The sequence below is a fragment of the Ochotona curzoniae genome, unplaced genomic scaffold (genome assembly GCF_017591425.1).
Source record: "Ochotona curzoniae isolate NIBS_2020 unplaced genomic scaffold, NIBS_Ocur_1.0 contig_3819, whole genome shotgun sequence".
NCBI classification, from domain to species: domain Eukaryota; kingdom Metazoa; phylum Chordata; class Mammalia; order Lagomorpha; family Ochotonidae; genus Ochotona; species Ochotona curzoniae.
Window position 1 is genome coordinate 2190104 of NW_024466004.1, and position 25894 is coordinate 2215997.

Sequence of the window (25894 nt, forward strand, 5' to 3'; positions counted from 1 at the left end):
CATGGAATGATACAGTGGTCTTCTAGTATGATCTCTTTTATTTAGCATAATATTTTCAAGATTGACTTATGCTGCTAAATGCATCGTTGCTTTATTTCTTTCTATAGCTGAACAATATTTCATTATATGAATACACCAGATTTTATTTTCCCATGTACAATTTATGGACTCTTAGGCTGCCCCTGGTTTTTAGTTATCAAGAATCATGCTAGGGCCCAGTGAAATGGCTCCACTGGCTAATCATCCCTCTTAAAGTGATGGGATCCCATACGGATACTGCTTCAGGTCCTGGCTGTTCCACTTCCCATCCAGCTTCTTGCTTGTGGCCTGGGAAAGCAGCTCAGCATGACCCAAAGCCTTGGGATCCTGTTGTGACAGACCTGGAAGAAGCTCCTGACTTTCATTAGCTCAGTTCCTGCCACTGTGACCACTTGGGGAGTGAACCAGTGGATGGAATATGTTCCTCTCTGTAAATTCGTCTTTCCAATAAAAATCAGTAAGTCTTTAAAAAAAGAAAGATTAAAAAAAATAATAATCCTATTTCTGGGAGCATCCTACAAGAAGCCTGTGTGCTCAAAAAAGCAGCACTGTAACAGCCCGAAGCTGGAACATGTGATCAATAAGCACATATAATACCATGACACAATCATGTCTTATTTCTTACAGTGAAACACAGTGAGCAACACATACTATCATGAATAATTTGTATAAACATAAGATGTAGTAAAAATAGAAAAACTGCTCTGTTTCAGTCAAATTTTAAAAACATACAATATTTAAACTGTTGGAATGGGTAATACATATTTAAAACAAAGAAATGCAGAAGGGCCCAGCATGTTAGCCTAGTGGCTAAAGTCCTCCCCTTGAACATGCTGGGATCCCATATGGGTGCCAGTTCCAATCCTGGCAGCCATGCTTCCCATCCAGCTCCCTGCCTGTGGCCTGGGAAAGCAGTTGAGGACAGCCCAAAGCCTTGGTACCCAGCATGCATGTGGGAGACCTGGTAAAAGTTCCTGGTTCCTTGCTTCGGATTGGCTCAGCTCCAACTGTTGCGCTCACTTGGGGAGTGAATCATTGGATAGAAGATCTTCCTCTTGGTCTCTCCTCCTCTCTGTATATCTGACTTTCCAATAAAAATAATTATCTTTAAAAAAAATAGTGGCAGTTAGGGAAAGGCTGGAATGTCCTCAAGGAAACCTCCCCAACAGGGGCTGGTGCTGTGACACAGTGGGTGTGGGTTCACGTCCTGGCTGCTCCACCTTTGATCCAGCTCTCTGCTTGTGGCCTGGGAAAGCAGTTGAGGACAGCCCAAAACCTTGGGACCCTGCACCTGCATTGGAGACCTGGAAGAGGATCTGGGTTCCTGGCTTCAGATTGGCTTGTCACCAGCAGTTGATTCTGAATCACCGGACCCAAGATCTTCCTCTCGGTCTCTCCGCCTCTCTGTATATCTGACTTTGTAATAAAAATAAGTAAGTCTTTTAAAAAATAATGAAATGAAAGGCCAAGCGTTGAGCCTAATGGTTACAGAGATGCATGTGTCCCACACAGTAGTGCTTATATCCAATAGCTGGCCTGGCTCCTGACTGCAGTTTCTTGCTGAAGCAGATCTTGGGATGGTTCAAGCAATTGGGTCCCTGCCACTCGGGTGGCAGCCCCAGACTGAGGGCCCAGCTCAGCTCTATGCTGGCCATTGCAGACATCTGGAGAGTGACCCAGTGGATGGGATTTTTCTCTATTCTATCTTTCAAATAATTTAAAGTGAAAAAGACAATGGATTGAGTAGTATGATGTACATATCATTTAAAAAAAAAACATGTTGGCATATATATACATATATATACATATGTATTTTCATACATAAACACAATGGAAGATTTTAAAGGCACAAACAACTCTTAACATGCTTTCCTTTTTCAAAGAAGTGAAGCATAATGTGGAAAATATAAAGGAAGTTTCCTATTTTTTGTGTATAATATAATTCTGAAATTTTTCTCATGAGAACTGCTCTTCGTCCAAAAAAAAAAAAAAAGGCTGCTTCAGTTACCGCCTGCTGCTGCATTGCAGAGAGCTCAGACAGCAGCGGGCTGCTCTCATTCTGAGTTTCATCCTCTGCTTGTCATATTTTCCCTTCAGGAACTGCAGCCCTACAATCTAACAAGGTGGCCTCACAGGAGTGCACAAATGACCCAACAAGATCATCTTAGGGATGCTGAAAGAAACTTTCTGAAAGCGACAGAGATCAAGAGTCGCCAGATGTGACAACTGCTGTTCAGCAGGGACAGCACATATTAGAATGAACTTACAACAGGAAAATAAAACTAAGATATTCATTAAATGAGGAGTGGGGAATGATAAGAAAATCTAAAAAACACATTCAAAGATAACACAAACCTTAAATGATGCTCATTTCCAAGTATGGTAAAGTGCTCTGAGAGACGAACAATAGGGTAGGTGTTTTAGTCCAGCAATCAAGTGTCAACTGCATGGGAGACCCAAACTCGGTTCTAAACTCCTCGATTCAGAATGACCCAGCCCTGGCTACAGCAGCATTTGGGGAGTGCATCAGTAAATGGAAGATACCCTCCCCTCTTCCTCTTTTAAATAAAGTTCCTAAAACAAAGAAAAATCACCTGCAGAGATAATAAATGCATAAAAAAGAGACTCTCTAGAATTTCCATCATTTGAATGAGAGTTGTACAAACACACTTAAGAATAACAGAAAGGAGGAAATATTATAGAAATGGTGCATGCACAAGAGCGTGCACACTCCTACCAGATAACTCACTCTTCAAATGCCTGCCCAACTACTTGAACCTGCACTTGCTGTCTCCCACCTGTCCATTATCAGAAAGGTTGAACCAGGAAGAGCTGGAACTCCAAACCCAGGCACTCAAAAAAGAGGAGTCCTCAAGCATCCTGATCACCAGAGCAAATCCTAAAGTACATTCGTCTTAAACTTGAACCAATATTAGAGGGTTAAGAGGGAAGCTCCATGGAAAACATGGAGACAAGTATGCTTAAGACATGGGACAATCTAGCAATACAATTTAAAAAAGGGTGAAGAGTAGGAAGAGGAAGTAATGATAACTCCAAAAAACAAGAAAACAAAGCAGTATGTGATCATAGGGAGGAAAAAAAGGCATAGCAATATACATACAGGTGGATTTTCAATCTTCAATATCAACCTGAAGTTGATGAGCAAAATAATTAGAGTGGAAACACAAGGCAATTATCCTAAGACTGTAAGAATTTACAGAGCAACAGTGGGAAAGAAGTGGTGAAGTGCAGGTGTACTGATATTCTTAGGCTATGAAAGTGTCTATAGCTGGCGAAATCAAAGTATTAAGGTTAAAAAATAATCAAAAGTAGATCTGAATAGATAGTAACAGTGTTGCTGAAGCTGTGGAAAACCTGGAACCCTTGTCTGCTGCTAGCAAAATGTAAAACAGCACAATCACTCTGTGCAACAGTGGGTTCCATCTTCAAAGTTAGAATTATCACATGGCTCTAAAATCCCACTTCAAGTTACATACCTTACAGAGAGAAAAATGAGTTCACGCAAAAAGATGTATAAGGATGTTTATCATATATTTGATTATCACCAGTAGGGCTAGCCCTAACATCACTCAGCTACCTTAGAAATAATGGAATTTATATGAATATACTGAACAATAAAATGACAGCACTGTTCATAAAAACCAGGAAGTGAATACAATCCAGATGTCTACCAGCTGATGAAAAGGACTATTTTTAACAGACTATTACTCAGCTATAAAAAGCTATAAAAAGGAATATAGTAATGATACAACATACATGAACCTTGAAAACATGCTGAGTGAAAGAAGTAGAAGTCAGTCACAAAAGAACACAGTATATAATTCCAGTTATATGAAATATTCGGAACAAGTCAATGTGTTACAACAGAAAACAAATGAATGAATGACAATAAAGGGTACTGGTGATCGAATCCTAGTGAATTCAGTGTCGTCTTAGCAATGGGGGTTGTTCTAACCTTGGTTCCATGATTCTGCAAACATATTTTAACTAAATGGCACAGTTCTGGCCATTGCAGCTGCTTGGGGAGTAAATCATCAGATGGAAGATCTTCCCCTCTCCTCCTTTCTGTATATCTGACTTTGCAATAAAAATTAAAACAATTTTTAAAAAGTTATTTATTGAAAAAGAATAGGTATTTAGAAAAAATGGAGCAGCTGACAACTGGCTAAGACCCTCCACTCACCATCCTCTCACACAGACATCAATTCGAATAGATCAATCAACCTTTATAAGAGCTGGGGAAGTCAGTGACAGCCCAGAGTTCCTGGCTTTAGCACAATCAAAACATCAAAAAAGGCAAGAAGGAAGAGCTGCTTGCATTACCCCCAACCCTACCCTAAGCAACACAGTGTCCTAGAAGAGGGAGAGAGAATTAAGCTCAGGCCTCCATACCAGGCCCAACAGGTGCCATTCAGTGCCCCATGACCCCTGCCTAGAAGCCAGTACCTGGGGACTGCCTCTAGCAACCCTCTCTGCAGGCAGCAAGGTGCTCCAAGAGTGGGGCAGGAGGGCCAGGCCAGGCCTAGACAGTTGAGATCTACAGATACATGATGGTCTCATCCATTGGAGAACTAAGCACACAGCATGCACCTCTCCATCTCCCCAGACAACTCTGTACTGAGAAGGGATTTCACCCAACTAGAGGAGGCGGCCCCAAGGAGCCCCATGCATACCACAGCCTCCTGAGGCACGTACGGTCTGAGAACCACACAGCTCTCACAGACTGGGTTAGCACAATGCTGCACTGCCTGGGACAAAAGGCTTGGCTCTTGCTGTGGCTTTCCTGGCATGCAGTATTCTGAGACTCTACCTACTCAAGGTCCTAGGAAGCAGCTGCTGAGGCAGCTTCACAATCTCACCCAAGCCTGGCAAGCACCTGCCCACCTATAGTCCTGGAAGTAGGCTCAAAAAACAGCTGGGTGGTTACACTCTCGCTCCTGCTGCCCCAGGCAAGCCACATGCCCCGCCCACTCAGCTCTGGTCCCAGGAAGAAAGCAAGCAACTAATACTCAATGGTTTAACCCACAGAGGCTCAAGGAAGAAAATCAATCGTGTTCTCTCAAGAAGCAAGCTGGTGGCCAGCTCATCCTCTTTTAGTCAAATAAAAATTACTAAATCCAAAAAATATGTTTGTTTAAAAATCTATTTTAAAGAGAGACAGAGGGCCCGCCATTTGTGCATCCCACGCCTGCCTGGTGCCGCGCGGTTGTGCCGGCAGCGTTCTGAAAGAAGCAGGGGCACTAGGTGGACCCTTCCTGCTGCCAGGATGTCTATTGGTGTGCCAATTAAAGTCCTGCACGAGGCCGAGGGCCACATCGTGACCTGCGAGACTAACACCGGGGACGTGTACCGCGGGAAGCTCATCGAAGCCGAGGACAACATGAACTGCCAGATGTCCAACATCAGTCACCTACAGAGACGGCCGCGTGGCGCAGCTGGAGCAGGTGTACATCCGTGGCAGCAAGATCCGCTTTCTGATTTTGCCCAACATGCTGAAAAATGCACCCATGTTGAAGAGCATCAAAAACAAGAACCAGCGCTCAGGAGCCGGCTGAGGGAAAGCTGCCATTCTCAAGGCCCAGGTGGCCGCAAGAGGAAGAGGCCGTGGCATGGGCCGTGGGAACATCTTCCAGAAGCGAAGATAACTCCCTGCTGAACAGAACTATGCCCTTTGTTTCCGTCCAGGTCATCTGGGTTCAGGGGCGGGTGTTTTGGTGTGCGTTCTGGGTTTCCTTTCTGCATCTTTCTCTTTAGATCAGGGGAAGTTTGAAACTAAATAAATCCGATTGTTTGGTTTAAAAAAAAGAGAGAGACAGAATCTTTCATCTGCTGGTTCATTCTCCAAATGGTAGCCATGGCTGGATTGAGCCAGGCTGAAGCAGAGAACCAAGAGCTTGTTCTGGGACTCCAAGCACTTGGCCATCCTTTACTGCTTTACCAGGCACATTAGCAGGGAGCTGGATCAGAAATGGAACAGTTGGGACTCAAAGCCCTATCCACATGGGATGCTGGGAAAACACGGAGAGGTTTTTTTTTCTTTTTCTTAATTTAAAGATTTATTTTATTCTTTACTGCAAAGTCAGGTATACAGAGGAGAGACAGAGAGGAAGATCTTCCGTTCGATGATTCACTCCCCAAGTGGCTGCAACAGCTGGAACTGCACTGATCTGAAGCCAGGAGCCTAGAGCTTCTTCCAGGTCTCCAATGCAGGTGCAGAGTCCCAAGGCTTTGGGCTGTCCTTGACTTCTTTCCCAGGCCACAAGCAGGACACCGGATGACAAGTGGAGCATCTGGGACATGAACTGGCATTCACATGGGATGCCAGCAGATACAGAGGATTTGGCCACTGGGCTATCTCACCAGGCCCTCAAATAAATGTGTGTGTATGTGTATATATGTAAATACATATTTCTTTAAAGAAAACAAATACAGCCATCATCTCAAACATTCTCATTGCATTATTTAACTGAAATCTAATTAATCTCTTAACCTTACTTTTCAGTTTAAAGGAAATATAAGAGAAACAATTTAAATATAGCATAATGATATTGACAAACCTAGAGTGTAGAATACTCTAATTGGTTTGATCTGTTCAAAGTTAATGTTACAGAGAACGGGTGGAAACAGTACAGGAATTATTTGAGATAAAGAAAACAAAGCCGGGCCCGGCGCGGTGGCGCAAGTGGTTAAGGTCCTCGCCTTGCACGCCCGGGATCCCATATGGGCGCCGGTTCTGAACTAGCTTCCTAATAATGTGCCTGGGAAGGCAGCAGAAGATGGCCCAACTGGCACGATGGCTCAGTTGGCTAATTCTCACCCTGCAAGCACTGGGATCCATTGTGGGCACTGGTTCATGTCCCGGCTGACCCACTTCCCATCTAGCTCCCTGCTTGTGACCTGGGAAAGTATGATTCAAAGCCTTGAGACTCTGCACCCATGTGGGAGGCCATCAGGTGAATTATCTTTCTATCTCTCCTCTTTGTAAATCTGCCTTTCCAATAAAAATAAATATTAAAAAAAAAAAAAAGGTAGCCCAGGTTCTTGGGTCCCTCCTCCCCATGTGGGCGACCATATTGGAGTTCCAGGTTCCTGGCTTTGTCCTGCTCAGCCCCATTTGTTGTGATCATTTGGGGAGTGAATCTGTTGCTTCCTATGCCTTTCAAATAAATAAAAATAAGTTTGTTTTGCTTTTGTATTTAAAAATAAGTTTCTAGGGCCCGGCGCAGTGGCGCAGTGGTTAAGGTCCTCACCTTGAACACCTGGGATCCCATATGGGCGCCGGTTCTGATCCCGGCAGCCCCGCTTCCCTTCCAGCTCCCTGCCTGTGGCCTGGGAAAGCAGTCGAGGACAGCCCAAAGCTTTGGGACCCTGCACCCGCGTGGGAGACCCGGAAGAGGCTCCTGGCCTCGGAACGGCACAGCATCGGCCTGTTGCGCTCACTTGGGGAGTGAATCAGCGGATGGAAGATCTTCTTCTCTGTCTTTCCTCTCTGTATATCCGCCTTTCCAATAAAAAAATTATAAAAATAAAATCTTTAAAAAAAAAAAAACAAAGCCAAATATACAGGGAGCTTGACTGGATCTTTGATTTTTAAAACACAAAAGACATTTTTAACAGAGCTAGAGAAACATAACTGGCTGTAGGACAATACTAAGCAACTACAGTCTAACTTGTGACATCATTAACACAGCAAGAAAAATACTCTTGGCCAGAAGCAAGCTGAACGAAGTGTTCAGAGATAAGGTGTCACAGTATCTGCAACTTTCTATTAGTATATACACGTCTAGTATATACACACAGAGTTGAGACACATTTTAAAAATTTTTTCATGTTTAACTGAAAGGCAGAGAGAGACAGGAAGACGAGTGAAGAGAGATCTTCCATCTGATGGTTCACCTTTCAGATGTCTCCAAGAACCGAGGTTGGGTCAGGCTGAAGCCACAAGCCAGGAACTCAGTTTAAGGTGTCCTGAGCCATCGGCTGCTGCCTCCAGAGTGCGTTTCAGCAGGCAGTGGGGAGGAAGCAGAGCAACCAGGACCCAAACAAGGAATTCCAATACGGGCTATGAGCACCCCGAGGGGTGACTTAATCGCTGCTCTACACAGCCACTCTTACTGTATTCTCACAGTCTTTCAACTCCTGACTGCTGGCTGCCGAGGGCAGGCAGGGGAGAGGGAAACTGATTGCAGAAAGATACACACACTGTTAAATTTCTGGAGTGATGAAAAGTTCTATAGTCTTGACTAAGGTGTTGGTTACACGGACAAATATATTTGTCAAATATATTGAACAGCACTCTAAAAGTGAGTTCCAGTTTATTGTTCATAAATTTGATTAACTCCCCAAGTGGAAATGGAAAGCTTTTGGATTCACCTAAGGCCAAAGAGTGACAAGATTCTCCATGCATACGGGGTGTTCTTGCCATCCGGCCAACGATGGCAAACCAGTAACAGCTCTTCATAAGGAAAGGTCCTGGAATGGAGCCAAGGACAGTCAGAAAGGCAGTAACTGCAGCTGATAATGGGGACAAGCACTTAATTTGCAAGGAATTCTTGGGAGAATACAAAGCACAGAAGAAAAAAAGAGCAGTCAGCTTGAAATCTGCAAAAGGGACGCCTTCCGGGGATCCACTGCAGAAGGACTCTTCATGACCTGGGCAGGAAAACCCTTGCTGCTTTCTCTCTTCGGAGTTTGGATTCCTTTTAATAAAATCTACTTAGAAAACTTCCTACACCTAATAACTATTTTAAAAATCTAAAATTTAATTTAGTGGCCTTTGGAATTCTGTTTTCAGATAATTCAAAACTGAGATACACAATAAAAATTTTACAGATAAACAAAGCCATATTATCTAAAATGATTTTGCCATTTCATTTAATTTTAAAATAAAAATCCGAGACTCAAATCAGTATTTAGATTGCTATATATTTTTTCTTTTTCAAAATATTAACTGCACATACAGTACTACCTTCAAAGTATTACAAAACAATTCTGTGGGTCTGGCATGGTAGCCTAGCAGCTAAAGCCCTTACCTTGCACATGCTGGAAACTCAAATGGGTGCCAGTTCATGTCCTGGCAGCCCCACTTCTCATCCAGCTCCCTGCTTGTGGCCTGGGAAATCAGTCCAGGACAGTCCAAAGCCTTGGGACACTACATCCACGTGGGAGACCCAGAAGAAGTTCCAGGCTCCTGGCTTCGGATGGGCTCAGCTCCAGCCATTGTGGCCACTTGGGGAGTGAATCAGCAGACAGATTTTTTTCTCTGTCTCTCCTCCTCTCTGTAAATCTAACTTTCCAATAAAAATTAAATAAATCTAAAAAAAAAAAAAAAAAGGATTCTGTGACAGAAACTGCTCTGTAACTTTCCTTTCTCCCTTCCTGCTGCAGTGGTAACACTGGGCATACAGACACCAGAGGGTCCACATGGCCCACGTTTTGTTGCAAGTATTCACAGCTATGTGACGAATGCCTGGTGCAACCTCGTCCCCGAGGAAGGCAAGGGTCACAAACCAGGAAGCTAAGGAAGCTGGCAGAGCCTGCGACCTCGACATTTCACGGGTCCATCACAGTAAACAGTTAAGGATATACTCAGGGTTGGACACATGAGAATGCAACTAACACAATTCTGCTGTAAGAAAGTCAGCAATACATAGTATGTGAGTGTGGCTTTCAATCCATTTCTAGCAATATAACTTGAAGGGTGGACCTTCAACAATACTGTGACTCAGTTCCAAAGGAGCACTATGGACCTGCAAAAACAGAATGAGTGAGTTCTAATATGGAGGAATATCCAGAACATATTGTTAAAATGGGAAAAGTGCAAAGAACTAGCTACACTGTGTTACCTTCCATAAATACAAGCACACTCATTTGTGCAAAGACAAACATAGGCAGAGTAATCTGGAGACTAATGGGTGAATGGAAAAGGGGCGGGGGAGAGGGAGAGCGGAGCCAGGGTAGCAGATGAGGAGTGTGCACTTTCTTGTGTATCTGACGCCCCTACCTACATACACACACGCACACATAAAAAACCAAGCTGGAGTACAGCCACATTAACAAGGGAATCTGCATCTCCCATGCGAGTGGCAGGGACCTACCACCAGAGCAATCATTGTTGTGTCCTAGTGGGGTTGGGTACCAGATTCTCTACCCTGGCACATGGGCATCTTACCCGCCAGGCTAACCACAAGCCTGCTGGGGTACTTTCCTGGGGAGTGAGGATGTGATAGTCTAACTTTCAAAAATTTTATGTGATATACTACACCAAATTTTACAGTCTTCATGGCACTAAATCACCTTACTCTCTTTCTGGATTCTCTGTTCTGCTGCCTTGTCTATTCAAGTGTAACACTTTTCATTATTGTGACTCCATTAGCACATTTATATCTGGTATGAGAGTCTCACCCAATATTTACTATTGCACTCTTCTACTCATTTTTTAAGAATTTATTTTATTTTCATTGGAAAGGCAGATTTACAGAGAGGAGAGATGGAAAGATCGCCCGTTCACTCCTCAAAGGGCCTCAATGGCCAGAGGTGACCTGATCCGAAGCCATGAGCCAAGAGCTTCTTCTGTGTCTCCCAGGCAGGTGCAGGGTCCCAAAGGTTCTGGGACAGTCTCTACTGCTTGCTTTCCCAGGCCACAAGCAGGGCGCTGGAAGGGAAGTACAACAGCTGGGACACAAACTGGCACCCCACATTAGCAGTTTTTAACACATGGAAAAACAAAAAGAACTTCGCTTCAATCTCAATGACCATAGTTCCAGTAGCCCATTCAGTGTTAAGGTACTGCGAGAAAAAAACCAAAAAACCCCAAACTCCACCACCTACAATTTTCATCAGAAATAATGGAGTGAAATGTTATAGAAACCATTATGCTAATTTTCACGTACATCATTCCCAAATGTAGATTTCTAAACATCAAGTTCTTCTAAAAGAAATTAAGACTTCCTCAGAGAAATTGTTTCCAGAACTGGGGAAGGCACCATGCAAGATTAACCATCTGCTGTGCCAAAAACTACAGAAGTGCCAGGAGCATGAAGAAGACACATCAGAGGGCACTGGCAGAGCTGAGGGAACTGGAGCATCACAACAATGAGAGCAATACATTAAACTCTGAATAAAACAGGCTCATAAATTCAAACCAGTAAGATGATAAATGATAATGACAGGTAACCTCACCTATCTTGGGAGGTGTCCCCTGATGTAAAGTACCAAAAACAGTACAAACAAGTACAATGTGAAGCACAATGAAACAAATTCAACCCAATGAATACTTTACAACAGATTCATACTGTTTAAGAATATCAGTGTAGGAACCTACACAATAACGTAGTGGTTAAAGTCCTTGCTTTGCATTGGGATCCCATATGGTCACTGGTTCTAATCCCAGCGGCCCCACTTCCCATCCAGCTCCCTGCTTGTAGCCTGGGAAAGAAGTCAAGGACATCCCAAAGCCTTGGGACCCTGCACCCACATGGGAGATCCGGAAGAGCTCCTGAATGGGCTCAGCTCCAGCTGTTGTGGCCATTTGGGGAGTGAATCATCAGATGGAAGATCTTCCTGTCTCTCCTCCTCTCTGTATATCTACCTTTCCAATAAATATAAATCAATCTTAAAAAAAAAAATCAGTGTCAGTTCAGTGCAACAGCCTAGTGGCTAAATACTCGCTTTGCATCCACCAGCATCCAATACAGGCAACAATTTGTATCCTGGATGCTCCACTTCCCATGCAGCCTGTGTTTTGGCCTGGGAAAGCAGCAGAGGATGGCCCAAAGCCTTGGGACCCTGCACCTGTGTGGAAAACCCAGGAGAGGATCCTGGTTCCTGACTTCAGACTGGCTCAGCTCTGGCCATTGCGTCCAGTTGGGTAGGGAGCCAACAGACAGATCTTTCTTTTATCTCCTTCTCTCTATACCTGCCTTTCCAATTAAAAAAAAAATCTTAAAAAACAGAACAAAAAGAGTATCAATGTCAGGACAGACAAGGACAGAAAATAAACTGGTTTAGATTGTTAAGAGCTGGCAGAATGACTCCAATGGCTAATCCTCTACCTGTAAGCCCTGGGATCCTATAGGGTGCCCACTCATGCTCCACTTGCCATCCAGCTCCCTGCATCCGTAAGGGAGACCTGGAGGAAGTTCCTGGCTCCTGGTTTCAGATCGCTTCAGTTGCAGCCATTTGCAGAGTGAATGTAATGTGAGCCTGGGTTGGATATAATACCAGAAAAAAAAAATGTTGGTTTTTTTTTTCTAAACACTTTTGGGACAACTGGCAGTTTTAACAGGATTTAGAGTAATACGGTGTTAATGTTTAAATTTCTATTTTGATAACTAAAATGTAGTTAAATTTGACCTTATTCTAAGGTAACTAAGCATTTTGGGTAAAAGGATATAATTTAACTTCCTCCTAAACACAGTTAATGAACTAAGGCTTTTTGAGGCATACACACTTTTCACAGGGGGGCTGAGTTGGCAACACATTTTCGTAAAGCCGGCTTGCTGGTTTTTCCGCATGGCTCACTGCCTACATTTATGATCCACAGCCACTAGATGGCACTTTGTTTGTGACGCCTAATCCCAGAAGCCTCTGCTTCTACAGGCAGAAGCTTTTAGATTCAACAACTGAAACTCGCCAGTTAAACAAATGAAAAGTCAAAACACAAACTGGCCATCTTTCATACAGTACAAACATTAGGCAATCACTATATTCGAAACAGTTCTCACATGGCATACCCGACCCCTCATGACTCCACTGCCTCCCCCCTCACCCCTGCTGTGAGAGAGAAGTCCAAAGGAGCTCTCCAACCCTCCCTACGTGCAGCAGCAGTCTGGGACACACAGCCCTGCCACTCCCCTCTACCTGGTTATTTTTCATCAGGGCACAGCAGTTTATTTTCTTCCTTTCCACACCCTCAGAATGTAAGTTTCCTGAGGACAGATTGCTTTACGGATCACCCTGTCAGAAGCGCCCAAAACAGGGACATCGAAGGTTTTCTCTTTCATCTTTACCTATCACTTCTCATTTGTTTAATTCAAAATTCATTACACCCTGCTTCCAACCAGCCCCCCTCAACGGAACTACACTGCAAAAACACTGAAGTGCTTTACATGGAAAAACAGAGTTACCAGAGCAACCCTACAAAAGGAGGCTTTTTCAACAAAGATTTCCTTGGGCAAGACAGTTTTGTAAATTGCAGCAGGACTGGACGGTAAAGATGCAGGAGACTGAAGGTAGTGCTAACGGCCAAGGCCTCTGGAGTCAGGAGACAGGGGTGACCACAGGCAGTGCTGCATGACGCTGGAGCTGTGCAGAGGAGCTGGGACAGCAAGCTCCATCCAAGTCCTGTCTCACCATCTCCCTGGGAGACACATGGCCTATAATATTAGGATGCGCACAGGACTACAGGCAAGAATTAAGCAGGGTAATGGGACTGAGTGAGCTCATGCTACTTTATAGAACTGTGACATAAGAGAAAGGTGGCAAGAGACCCTGGAATTTAGAATGACTCATATGGTGGTTCCACAAATAATACTGAAATTTAAGAGGAATTTCTTTGAAAACCATGTGCACTGGGTCTTACAAATGCTTAAGTTAGAGCTTCAAAAAACAGACAATGCTGACTGGAAAAAGCACCTTAGAAATGTTACTCACTTATAACTGCTTTTTCTGCCGTGGGGGACGGGGAACTGTAGGGTCTCCTAATGCAGAGAAATGCCCTCCTGGGCCTGCGTGATGGGCTTAAATGATGACCCTCTCCAAAAGCAACTCAGAATCCTAACCTCCCGCGCCTCAGAGCATGAGTGGAGTTGAAGACAAGTTCTAAAGCATCAAACGAAAATGGGGTTTATCAGGACAAGCTCTAACCCAGTACGACTGATGGCCTTATGAAAGGGGGCCATCTGGAGATAGAAAAAGACACAGAAAGAGAAACTGTCCATCCACAAACCAGGGAAGGAGGTCTTAATCAGATTTTCCCTCCCAGTCTTCTATAAAAGATGCTGATTTTGGACTTGCCACTTAGCAGTTACTGTGGTAGACTGAAGAAAAGCAGACCGGCTAGTGGAGAGCAAGAGCTCCTTAAGAAGAGACTGTCCTAGCTGTCCTGTCCTCACTTGAGAGTGTCACACTTATATCTGCTGCAAAGATTTAACAAGATGCTAATTTAAGTTCTAGCACCTACACACAAATGGAATTCAATAAATGCTAACTTTCTCCCACTACCTTTTCCATATATACTTTCCCAGACACTTCTGTAAAATGACATAATCCCTTACATTATCTAATTTTATCTGAACTTAACTTGAAAACTCAAGACATTACAGTAATCTGTTTCCCAACTAAATTCTAAACTGGAGCAGCAGGCGCTTTACTGCAGTGGCTGAGGGCTGCTTGGGAGACCCACAGCCTACACTGGATTGCCTGGTTCAAGCCCCAGCTAGTATGCTTCCGATGCAACTTCCTGCTAATGCACACCCTGTGAAGGCAGCGGGTGACTGCAAAAGCACTGAGCTGCTGCCAACCTTGTGGAAATGGAAAAGGAGTTCTGGGCGTTGCTCTGGCCTAGCCCAGTCCTGGTTAACATGTGAGGAGTAAACCGTAAGATGGAAGATCTCTTTGCCTTTCTTTCAAATAAAAATGGAAATAAGTTTTGAGAAAGTCTAAACTGGACTGGGTCAGTTCCACCACTGGCATTATGTGTGAACCAGGATGGGTGTGAGACAGGCTGGGTCTGGGCGCCGGCCAAGTTAGCTAGGCTGCAGCACCCGCCAGCATGAGCTGGAACTGGGGGGCAGGTTTGGGCTGAGCCAGACTGCAGTATGCACTGGCAAATACCAAGGTGAGGCAGACCATGCCAGTCTGGGCCATATCACCCACACACCCATGGTGAGTCGGGGGAGGGCTGAGTCCAATGAGGGAGCTACAGGAACTTCCTGCTGGGTGCTCCTCTGATAGGATACAGCACCCACTAGTGACAATGGGAACCAGGGCTGGGGGTAGACCTGGCTGGACATGCGGTAGCACCCACTGGCATAAGTGTGCGCTGGATAGTGGGATTGGTCAGGTTGCGTTAGGCTGCAGCAACCATTTATGTGTACAAGAGCTGAATGGGATATAGGACCACTGGACCAGTCTGTTGCACATACATATGCAGGAACCAGAGCTGGATGAAGGCCTTGTAGGGATTTTGGGGGGTTGCTCCAAATGGGCTGCAATTCCTGCTAGTGTGCTTGAGAGTTATGGGCAGGATTGGGCTGGGCCACATTCACTGGTTTGCATACAAGATGGGTTAAGGGAGAGACCTGACCATGGGACTAACCACCAGCATGTATACAGACCAATATGGGTGATGGACTAAGTGGGACCCCGCACTCACAGGAGTCAGACTGGGGTCACTTCAGGTGAGGTTTCTTTGGGGAACCTTCAACTGGACCACTGGACTCAAAATTCTAACCACGGGGAAAATCACAGGATCTGTGGTCTGACCCTGGAGTATATGTGCAATAACTGGGACTTCTCAGTTGCTAAAGCCCATGCAGTGAATGGTATACCCAAATGCACACGTGCGACATGACATTGAGGCCTGCAGAGGAGATCTACTACCAAAGAAGGCAGAATAAACTGGACAGCTCTCCTGGCTGATCTTTGACAGTAAACATCTGGGTGAGTAGACTCTAAGGTGGACTATGTCAGCCAATGGATGCTGAAGGGATTCCCTCAACCTCGGAGCAATGGAATCAACAACATCTCAGAACTATCAAAACCACCCTTGGAACCCACTTCACACTGGGACCCAGAGGATGACACTGAGTAACCATCCCACATCCTCGGGTACTGGTACAGTTAGGCTGCTGGGAGAAGCCTTCTCCCATTCTCTTTTCTATCATTTATGTATCTGGGGGAAGAGGAAAGACGTTTGGAAGCAGCTGTCTCATCCATTTTTACCCATTCTCTGACCCTTCCCACCCTAACTGGTGGTTCACATGGACATACATTCTTCTTAACTATGCAAATATCATCAAAAATAACAATCTATTATGTAAAAGTAAAAGTCTAAACCGGAGCAGAATTGGAGGTGTTGGCATTGTGATGTAGCAGGTAAACAGCCACCTGAGATACCACGATCTCTTAAGGGCACCATCTGAGTCCTAGCTGCTCCACTTTGAATCCAACTCCCTGCCAATAGCCTATGAAAGCAGAGCAAGATGGCCCACTCACATGGAGACCTGGAAGAAACTTCTTGGGCCAGCCCTAGCCATTGTGGCCACTTAGGGAGTGAACCAGCAGATGGAAGATCTGTCTCTCCTCCTTTCTCCATGTAACTCTGCATTTCAAATAAATAAATACTAAATCAATAAATAACCCATTCCTGATCTCCAAGCTGACTGTACTCCAAACCAGATGTCTCTCACACACACACACACACACACACACACACACACACATGCACACACTGGTATTTCAAAAAGTTCATGGAAAATAAACTACACATGGGTTTCAATTTTCTTGCACCCACATTATGCAGTCATTTGGGAGAGATAGTCTGAGACAATAGGTCTCCTTTATGCCCAATCCTCAATCCTGAAGGCTCTTTAAATACAGACTATAAACTGCAGGCCCTTAACTTTGTTCACAATGCTAAAAAAGTTACGAACATTAATCAGGAAGATTACATAGAGATTTCCAGCTTTTCTGAAAAGTTCTTTAGATGTATACATGTTATTATAAGATAATCAGCAAGAGCCAAAAAGTCTTTTCTTTTTAGATGCAAAGGAGGACATCACACATTCTAATAATCACCACACTTTTGTCAAATTCAGGGCATGTTTCATAGGCCCTATTCACTCTTTTCATTAAAGATTTTAGTTTCAGTTTTATTTTAAAAGTACAGTTAGAGAATAGAGAAAGTACTAGCCAAGTCAAAGTCAGGAGCTTCTTTTGGGTCTCCGACATGGGTGCAGTGGTCCAAGAACTGGGCCCATCCTCCACTGCCTTCCCAGGCCATAAGCAGTGAGCAAGATTCAAAGTAGAGCAGGTACCTGTAGAGGATGCCAGCTGGCAGGCTGAAGTTTAGACTACTATACCACCATTCCCACCCCATGAAAGCCCTATTCTAAGAAACCAACACAATCACAAATTACATAAGGTATTCATTTTAAGCTTTAAACACAGATGACCCAAATAATTCTGCAAGATCTGAAACCTTTAAAAAGTCAAAGGTGAGGTTAAAAAATAAATAAAGAAAGAAATCTGTGTAACCATGTGGTAATATAATTATAGACAGGAACTGGTCCCTTTAACTATAAAACTCAGTAATTGACTCTACAGCCCTTGGAAATACATCTTAGGAAAAACAACTGCTAGCTTTCCTTGGCGGGCATGTTGTTGATGAAATGTCTAGCACTGTCATTCTGTGGCCTGTGTGTATTATAAAGCAGGGAAAACAAAGTAAGTAGAAGCAGCTAAGAACGTGGGAGTTTTAGTTTACAACGGCAGAGCGACACAGAATGAAAGAAACTATCATAGAGGTTCATTTTTTATTTGAAAGCCAGATTAACAGAAAGATCCTCTATCTGTTGATTCACTCCCCAAAGGCAGGAGCCTCCTATGGGTCTCCCATGTGGGTGCAGGGTCATAAGCAGGGAGATGAATAGGAAGTGGAACAGCCAGGGCACAGACTGGTTCTCAGAGAATGTTGGCACCTGTAGGCAGAGGATTAGCCTAATGAGCCACAGTCCCAACCCAGAATGAAATTAAAACTTCCTTAATTCTATATTTTGACTTTTAAGTACAACATGAATTTTTTTAAGGAAAACAAAACAAAACAAAAGAATTTACTTCCTAACTTTAAAATCAGAAAAGGAAGTCTACAGCACAATGACTAACTCAGATCTGGGATGTATCTTCAAACACTATTTCCCATGAAGACTTCTTGGAGAAAGAGCTAGTTCCTGGTCTGGGGTACAGTCTAGGTACCGTGTCATACCAGACAGCCAAAGAGCCACCAAAGATGTCGCTGGATTCATTTGGAAGAGAATACAACCGGCTAAAAATGGAACAATACAAATAACACCATTATGTGCCATATACAGCATGCATACTGAAAGCATCACATCGAGTAAAAAAGCCCTCCTACTGTGTGAGTCCATTTATAGGACCTGTCCTGCACAGGCAAATCTACAGTGAGACATTATGGCTCCCTGGGGTTGGAAAGAAGCCACGAGGAATGAGTGCTGATGGCTACAGTTTCTTTTGGAGAAATGAAAACATCCTCATACTGTAATGATGATGACTGTAAAAGTGAACATACTACAAACCATCAAAGACTTGATACAGATGAATTTTACAGTATATAAGTTACATTCTGTAAAACTGCAGGGAGGAAACCGAATCTCAACAGATTAAACACAAATGTTCAAATCCGTGGGTTTATGATCAAATCCTTACTGGTCCTTTTAGAGAATGCTAGGAATCCAGCTCTGTAAACTGTCCCTCTCTGGGTGGCCAAAGGGACCAGGAAAGGTTTCTCTGTAGTAGTACTGAAGCCAACACTTAAGCAAAAATGGAACAGTTGATCTGAAATCTTAAAATAAACTGATAGACTGCAATGCTCAACAGTTACCAATTCTCAACAAGAGAAAACCAGACAGCAGCCTCCTGGTGGAAGAACAGACCACCGCCTAGGAAGTGGCAAAACCAAAATGAGCATGAGAAAGAACCATGGAGAACCACGGTGAACAGACCAGGAGGGACCTAAAACAAAGGCAGGTAAGAAGTTCACAGACCCTGATCCAAACTGGCAGGGAAACTCAACACTGGGTATTTGATCTAAGAACTTAAAAAAAAAATTGTGGTTTTGAACATTAAGAGTGCATTTTTCAGGATGCCTGGGATTTGCTCTAAAACAGGGGAAAGACAAACGTGGGGGGAGAAAACGAAGATGAAAAACACTAGCCAGGGTTAAACTGCTGAGGTATGCAGTTTGTTAATTCTGTACACTCGAACTTTTCCACAACACAGCTTTCTAAAAGACAAAAACGCTGCCAATTCCACACATCACTGGAATTACCTCATCTCACGGCTCCAAAAATGAATGCCGTTGACAATTTAACATCTCCCAAAATGTAGACACATCTTAAAGAATCAATGGTGTGTCAGTTTAACTGACAGTATTTTTTCTTAGTGGTACATAAAAATGCTGTCTTTCAAAACTGATAAAATGCTAAATCAAATCAGAAATTACACATACAGCTAAATAAATGCTTCTTGTGGCACAGCACCTTAAGCCACCACCTGTCATGCTGGCACTGCATACAGGAGTGCTGGTTGAAGTCCCATCTGCTCCTCTTCCGATGCTGCTCCCTGCAAACACTCTTGGGAAGGCAGCAAATGATGACAAGCACATGGACCCTTGCACTCGCCATGAGAGCCAGATGCAACCTGGCCCAGCCCTGGGATGGTTACGAAACCTGTCTCTCCTTCACTCTGTCACTCTGCCAAGTAAGTAAGTTCTTTGGAATAAAACAAATTAACTGAATTTTTAAACTTGCCTGGAGTTCATTTACAGTAAGAGAAGCATTAAAAAACTACATAGTAGTCAGCACAAAAATGAACTTCATTTCCAAACTGGCAGATTGGAGGAAAGACTGGCAGAGCATGAGCTCTGCCGGCAGAGGAGAAAACCGGCCAGTTACTCCACAGGCTAGGATGATTCCAGATCCGCCCTTTCTTTTCATAAGGAAACTCCTAGGCACTCAGGGGCTTACTCATTAACACCTGAGCAAGTTGCTCATTTTAGGAAACCCAAAGAACATGGTAATCTTTTTAAAAAAAGATTTATTTATTTTTATGGGGAGTCAGATATACAGAGAGGAGAGACAGAAAGGAAGTCTTCCATCTGATGATTCACACCTCAAGTGGTCACAATGGCCAAAACTGCCCATCAGAAACCAGGAGCTTCCTCTTCCAGTCTCCCACACAGATGCAGGGTCCCAAGGCATTGGGCTGTCCTGGACTGCTTTCCCCAGGCCACAAGCAGGGAGCTGGATGGAAGTGGGGCTGCAGGATTAGAACCGGTGCCCATATGGAATCTAGCACATGCAAGGTGGGATCGATCCCTCCCTTCCTTTAGCCACTAGGCTACTGTGGCAGACACAGAACATGGTAATTTTGCAAGCTGGGGCCTGGATCTGGGTTTAGTGTAGTACAAACACAAACTTAAACAAAACAAATATATAAACTTACTGAGGAATAGAAGAAAATATTTGACAACAGTTCTAGAAATGCATTTTTTAAATGGAATCACACATTTAAAAATGTAATCATTTATAAAGGATGTGATAGCTGACACCAAAAATTTTAAAAGGAAAACAATGTAGTCACATTAAGGATCAATTTACATCAAAAACACTACAAATGAAATTTTAAAAAAGTTATTTGGGGGCCTAATGTGGTGGCCTAGTGGCTAAAGTTCTCACCTTGAATGCCCTGGGATCCCATATGGGCGCCGGTTCTAATCCCGGCAGCCCCACCTCCCATCCAGCTCCCTGCTTGTGGCCCGGGAAAGCAGTCGAGGATGGCCCAAAGCTTTGGGACCCTGCACCAATGTGGGAGACCTGGAGGAGGTTCCTGGCTCCTGGCTTCAGATCGGCTCAGCACCGACTGTTGCAGTCACTTGGGGAGTAAATCATCAGATGCAAGATCTTCCTCTCTTTCTCTCCTCCTCTCTGTATATCTGACTTTCCAGTGAAAATCAATCTTAAAAAAAAAAAATTATTTGAAAGGCAGAAACACAAAGAGCGCTAGCTAGAGACAGATCTTCAGGCCCTAGAGCACTTTCCAAAAGCCCACCACAGCCAGGGCCAGGCCTGGTGCAAGCCAGGAGCAGGGAACTCAGTCCAGGTCTCCCCCACAGGTAGAAGGGCCCATGTTCTTCAGCCAGGGCCAGCGGCCTCCTACGGTGCCCATTAGCTGGTAACAGGAAGCCCCAAGCAGAGCTGGGAGTTGATCTGGGCACTCTGATGCGACTGGTGGCATCCCAGTTTTAACTGCTATAACAATCACAACCCTTATAAACAGAATCTGAAAACTCATAAGCTCAGAAAATACAAATACGCTTCCCTACAAAGCATATTTTAACAAAGAGCTCCCAGGATTCAATAAATTGGAGTAATAAAAACCCTGAATTTAAAGACAGTAGACTTCATATGATCAGATTAGAAAGCATTTCTCAAGTGGTATTGTAGAGCCCTTGTCTCCACAGAGAACAAGGAACACTGCCACTCTGACTGCCCTGCCCTCCATCTGTCACAACATGGTCTCCCTCACTGGCTTGGCAACTGCTCTCAGGGTCCTTCAGCCACTGAATCAGGTAGTTTCCTTGCCCCAGGTGGTCTATTGTTCATGCTGTGCCCCTTCCCAGGAAAACAAAACTCCTAGCAGGCAAGTATTTGTTTTTTCCTTCATTGCAGTATCCCAAAGATAGAGGATAGTGCTTGGAATGTGGCAGATGTTTAAAAACCGTCTAGTACTTTTTGGCCTTTTCGGCCAAGATCAAGTGCAAAAACTATTTGTCTAATGAATAGCGGTTAAACTGGCTGACTCTTTCCAGAATAACTGACAGTACAGATTAAAATTCTTTACAATAGATGCATCAGTAACATAATTTCTAGGGGTGGTTTAACGTGGCTTTAGGGTCCCTCAGAGCCTTCCTGGGATCTCTAGGAAATGGTTCAAATCCCTGGCAACTCCACTTGCTATCCAGGTGTGTGACGGATGCTACTGAGAAAAGCAACGTAACATGGCCCTGCCACCCAAGAGGGAGATTCCTGGGATGAAGCTCCTGACTTCGGACTGTTAATGCCATCTGGGAGTTCAACAGTGGATAGAATTGCCTCTCCCTCTCTCAGTAATTCTTTCAAATAAACAACTCTTTTTTTTTTTTTTTTAGAGATTTATTTATTTATTAGAAAGGTAGATATACAGAGAGGAGGAGAGGCAGAGAGGAAGATCTTCATCCGATGATTCACTCCCCAAGTGAGCGCAACAGCCGATGCTATGCCGATCCGAAGCCAGGATCCAGGAACTTCTTCTGTGTCTCCCACATGGGTGCAGAGTCCCAAAGCTTTGGGCCGTCCTCGACTGCTTTCCCGGGCCACAAGCAGGGAGCTGAATGGGAAGTGGAGCTGCCGGGATTAGAACCGGCGCCCATATGGGATCCCAGGGCATTCAAGGGGAGGACTTTAGCCACTAGACCACGCCAGGAGGGGGGCCCCAAATAAACAACTCTTTAACAGAACTCAAACACAGCACTGGGGGACCAGCGTCGTGCTGCAAGCCTCCACCAGTGGTGCCAGCATCCCTTCTGGGTTTTAGTTCTGGTCCTGGCCACTCCACACTTGCGACCCTGCTCTCTGCTTATGACCTGGAAAAGCAGCAGAGAATGGTTCAGTGCTTGGGCCCTTGTACTCACACAGGAGATCTAGAGGGGGTTCCTGGCTCCTACCTTTGGACCAGCGCTTTTTGGCTGCTGTGTTGTAGTCGTGTGGGGAGTGGTGCAGTTAAGATCTCTCTCTCAATAATTTTGTCTTTCAAACAAAACAACCAACCAAACAAAACCACACAGTATAGGAAAACAGGAGCCCTGGGTTCTAGCAAGGGTTGCTACATCCAGCTCCATGACCCTGAAAATATTATCTCCTGTGTGTGGGCCCTAGTTCTAAGATCCACAGAATGAAAGAGACTGAATATCCTGTCCATCTGTACCACACTACAATTACATTACAAGGTTATGCCAGCTACTGCTAATATTTTCAAAATTTTCTAAAACTTTTCATTTGATATTTTTGTTTTGTACCATTAGGTAATTGCTTCAAAACTAGACAGGTCTTCCTTCAAGACCAGACTACCCCAAGCTTCCTCCTAGGACCACCTTCCTAGGATTTGTGAGAGCAGTTGCTTGCCTTCAAGACACCCTGAGACCAGCAGGGCCCAGGCAGGAGCCCGACCTGGGCCAGGGGAGGCTTCAACTACTGACACAGCACATCCAACCAACCTAACCAATTAGCTATTCCAGCTACTTACAACAAAGAGGCTGAAAAACAAACAGAAAGACATGGAAAATTACAAAGAAACATGTATCAACTGAAGACAGAACAAAAAGTACCTTCTGCAAGGACCAAGTCAACAGGGCAGCTCACTCGCGGCTCTGGGGGAGTCAGAGCAGGACAAGATGAAGTGTCCAGTGAGATGCCGAGCACCGCCTGTAATCCACACTCAGAGCTTGCAGTATGACATAATTAAGAGCACAAATAACCGAGTTACCCAGAGCAGTGAAGAGAGGAGCAACAGATATCGCAAAGCACACCTGACTTTAGAAACAAAACACAATGTACAGAAAATTAAAATTAGCCCGACAGTCTCCCACCAATTCATAGCTTGATTTAAGCTAAAAAAAAAAAGATCGATTTCCAAGCAGTAGGAGAGACCAGAGAACGTGATGCAAGAGAACAGGACTTCTAAAAATACAGTGAATAATTAAAAAAAAAAAAAAAGGCCATCTCTTTTTCCAATTCAAAATGTTGTTATAACACATCCATATCATATCCATATACTAGAAGGAATAGCAAAACTAAGGCACAGAAACAAGTGACATTTTCATTCCTACTGCATACTACAACCAGGTTAGTTCCTCATCACTTCCTTAATCCAATCAAAGGATGGTCAGAAGGTAAGCGTGGGCGTGCACACACTCTCACACACACACACACGCACCCATGTTTTGGCAACCGCGCACTTGCAAAATAAGCAATTTCCTAAGACAGAGAGTAGAAAATGGAGCAAGAGGTGAGGTCACCTATCACTTTCATTCTATTGACAAGTTATTACCGACTCTACGCAAACAACAGGGAGCCTCACAGCTGTGTGCTATTGCCAGCGCGGGGTGGAAGCTAGGGCGAGGCCTCTGAAACGCGTCCTACCATAACAGCTCCAACACTAGACCTGTCGGATGACAATGCAACTACTTAAGAACTAGAGCAACAATTTTTTTTTTTTTTCAAAATACAAACTGGCATCCAGAGCCGCTGTCCACGACCCTCCCTGGACCGCGGAACGCCGGTACGAGCCCTACATCTGTCTGTAAGGCTAAGCCTCACTTGCTGTGCACCAGGCTGCTATCTGCCCCCATTCTGCATCTCCGCGAGCAGGGCACTGCACAGGCGGGCGCTCGCTCCACACACTGAGCAGAATCCCCGACGCTGGCTGGCAGAAGCTGGCCCAAAGGGAGGAACGGCTCAAGCACACTGCGACCAGCACGGTGATGCCCAGTGCAGTGGGGGATCGGCGTTCCGCCCGGGGTTGAGGTTAAGAGAGAGAGAGAGAGGGGAGAGCGCGCAACGCACACCGAGCGTGCGCAGGGTGGTCCCTCGACCCGCAGCCTCAGCAAGTTAACTAACTCCGAGAGTGGATGGGGTGAGGCGGGCACAGGGTAACTCCATGCTCCGCTCTACGCAAAGGGGCAGCATGCGGCGGCCCGGACCCAAAATAAAGACGCTAAACCCACTCAAGAAATGTCCTCGAGGCCCCGCGGGACCAGGTCGGCGTGCTCAGACGCCGGCAGGAAGGTTAAGTCAGGAGAGCGGGAGGGCAGCGTTGGCAGACAGAGCGAGGCGGCTCTCCCAGCTCCACCGGGGACCCGGGCTGGGGGAGCGGGCCGCGGCGGAAGGCACCGGGCCGGCTCAGGTCCCACCCCAGCAGCCCGGCACCTGGGCTATCTGCAGAGGGCGACCCCGTCCTGCACGCCCCCTACACCCTCTGCAAACCCGGGGCCGCCTTGGGGGCCATGTGTCGGCCACCGCCAGGTGCTCCCCACCCGGGCGCACGAGGTCAAGACCCGGAACTCTGGAGGAGCAGAGGTGCCTGGAGGGAATCCAGCAGAGTCGGGGGGCTGGAGGGGTACCAGCAAAAAGACTCACTTCCTTTGGGCTTTGTCCTTCTTGGCCTTGGTCCTTTTCTTTCGGGCCTGGAGCGCAAGCACTGCAGGAGAGAGGGATGGATGAAGGGCGAGTGTGGAGGAGAGCAGGCGACCCAGGTGAGGCTGGAGACCCAGCAGGGGCGCCAGGCCCGACCGCGGGGCCTGCCGGAGGGCGGCTTCGGCGAGGCGCTCGGTCTGGGGGCGGGCGGCCCACGGGGCGCACAGCAGCGCCCAGGCGGGATGCGCCGGAGGGGGCTCGGGCCGCCTCGGGGGTCTGCCTCGCCCGCCCTGGGCCGGGCCCTGCAGCAGCGGCCCCAAGGCGCGAGCGGGCCCGGCCGGGAACAAGGGGCAGTGACGGCTGGCGCCGGAGGACGCCGGGGCCGAGGGGCGCGGACCCCAGAGCTGGCGGGGGGTGAGGGGCGGCGCCACCTCCGCGCAGGGGCGCCGCACGCCGGGCGGCAGCGGCCGGCGGCAGTGAGGCCGAGCTCCCAGCGCTGCGGACTCGGACCTCGACCCGGCAGCCGTTGCCCCTCGTGGCGGAGGCCGCTCCACCGCTCACCTTTCCGCTCCATGGCGAGACCGGTAACCGCCAGGCGCCTGCGCACTGGAGGGCAGCGACTCCGGCTCCCGCCGCGGCCCCAAAAGCGAGCCCGCGCACGCCCCGCCCCCGGCCGGCCCCGCCCCCGACGGCGCCGGGCGCCTGCGCACTGGGCGCGGAGTCTACCACCTGCGCGCGGGCAGTGGGGGTGGGAGTTTGGTGGTGGGAAGGAGCCCCGGAAGCGGGCGAGGGCGGAGGGCAGGCGGGATGCTGCCGGGAGGACGCGCCCTGGGCCGGTTGGGGATGCGAACTTGGAAGCCTGG

General features: G+C 46.0%; 1 protein-coding gene and 1 pseudogene across 1 annotated transcript in view; one reads left to right on the plus strand and one right to left on the minus strand.

Annotated features, from left to right (window-relative positions):
• The window catches only part of SRPK1 (SRSF protein kinase 1), a 54496-nt gene extending 28876 nt beyond the window's left edge, over positions 1-25620 (minus strand). The window contains 2 exon segments of the mRNA XM_040983246.1: positions 25035-25489; positions 25492-25620. Of these exon segments, the coding sequence (XP_040839180.1) occupies positions 25035-25489; positions 25492-25605 (569 nt within the window). The 5' untranslated portion in view covers positions 25606-25620.
• On the plus strand, positions 5291-5730 carry LOC121158518 (annotated as a pseudogene).
• Positions 25621-25894: the final 274 nt, after the last annotated feature.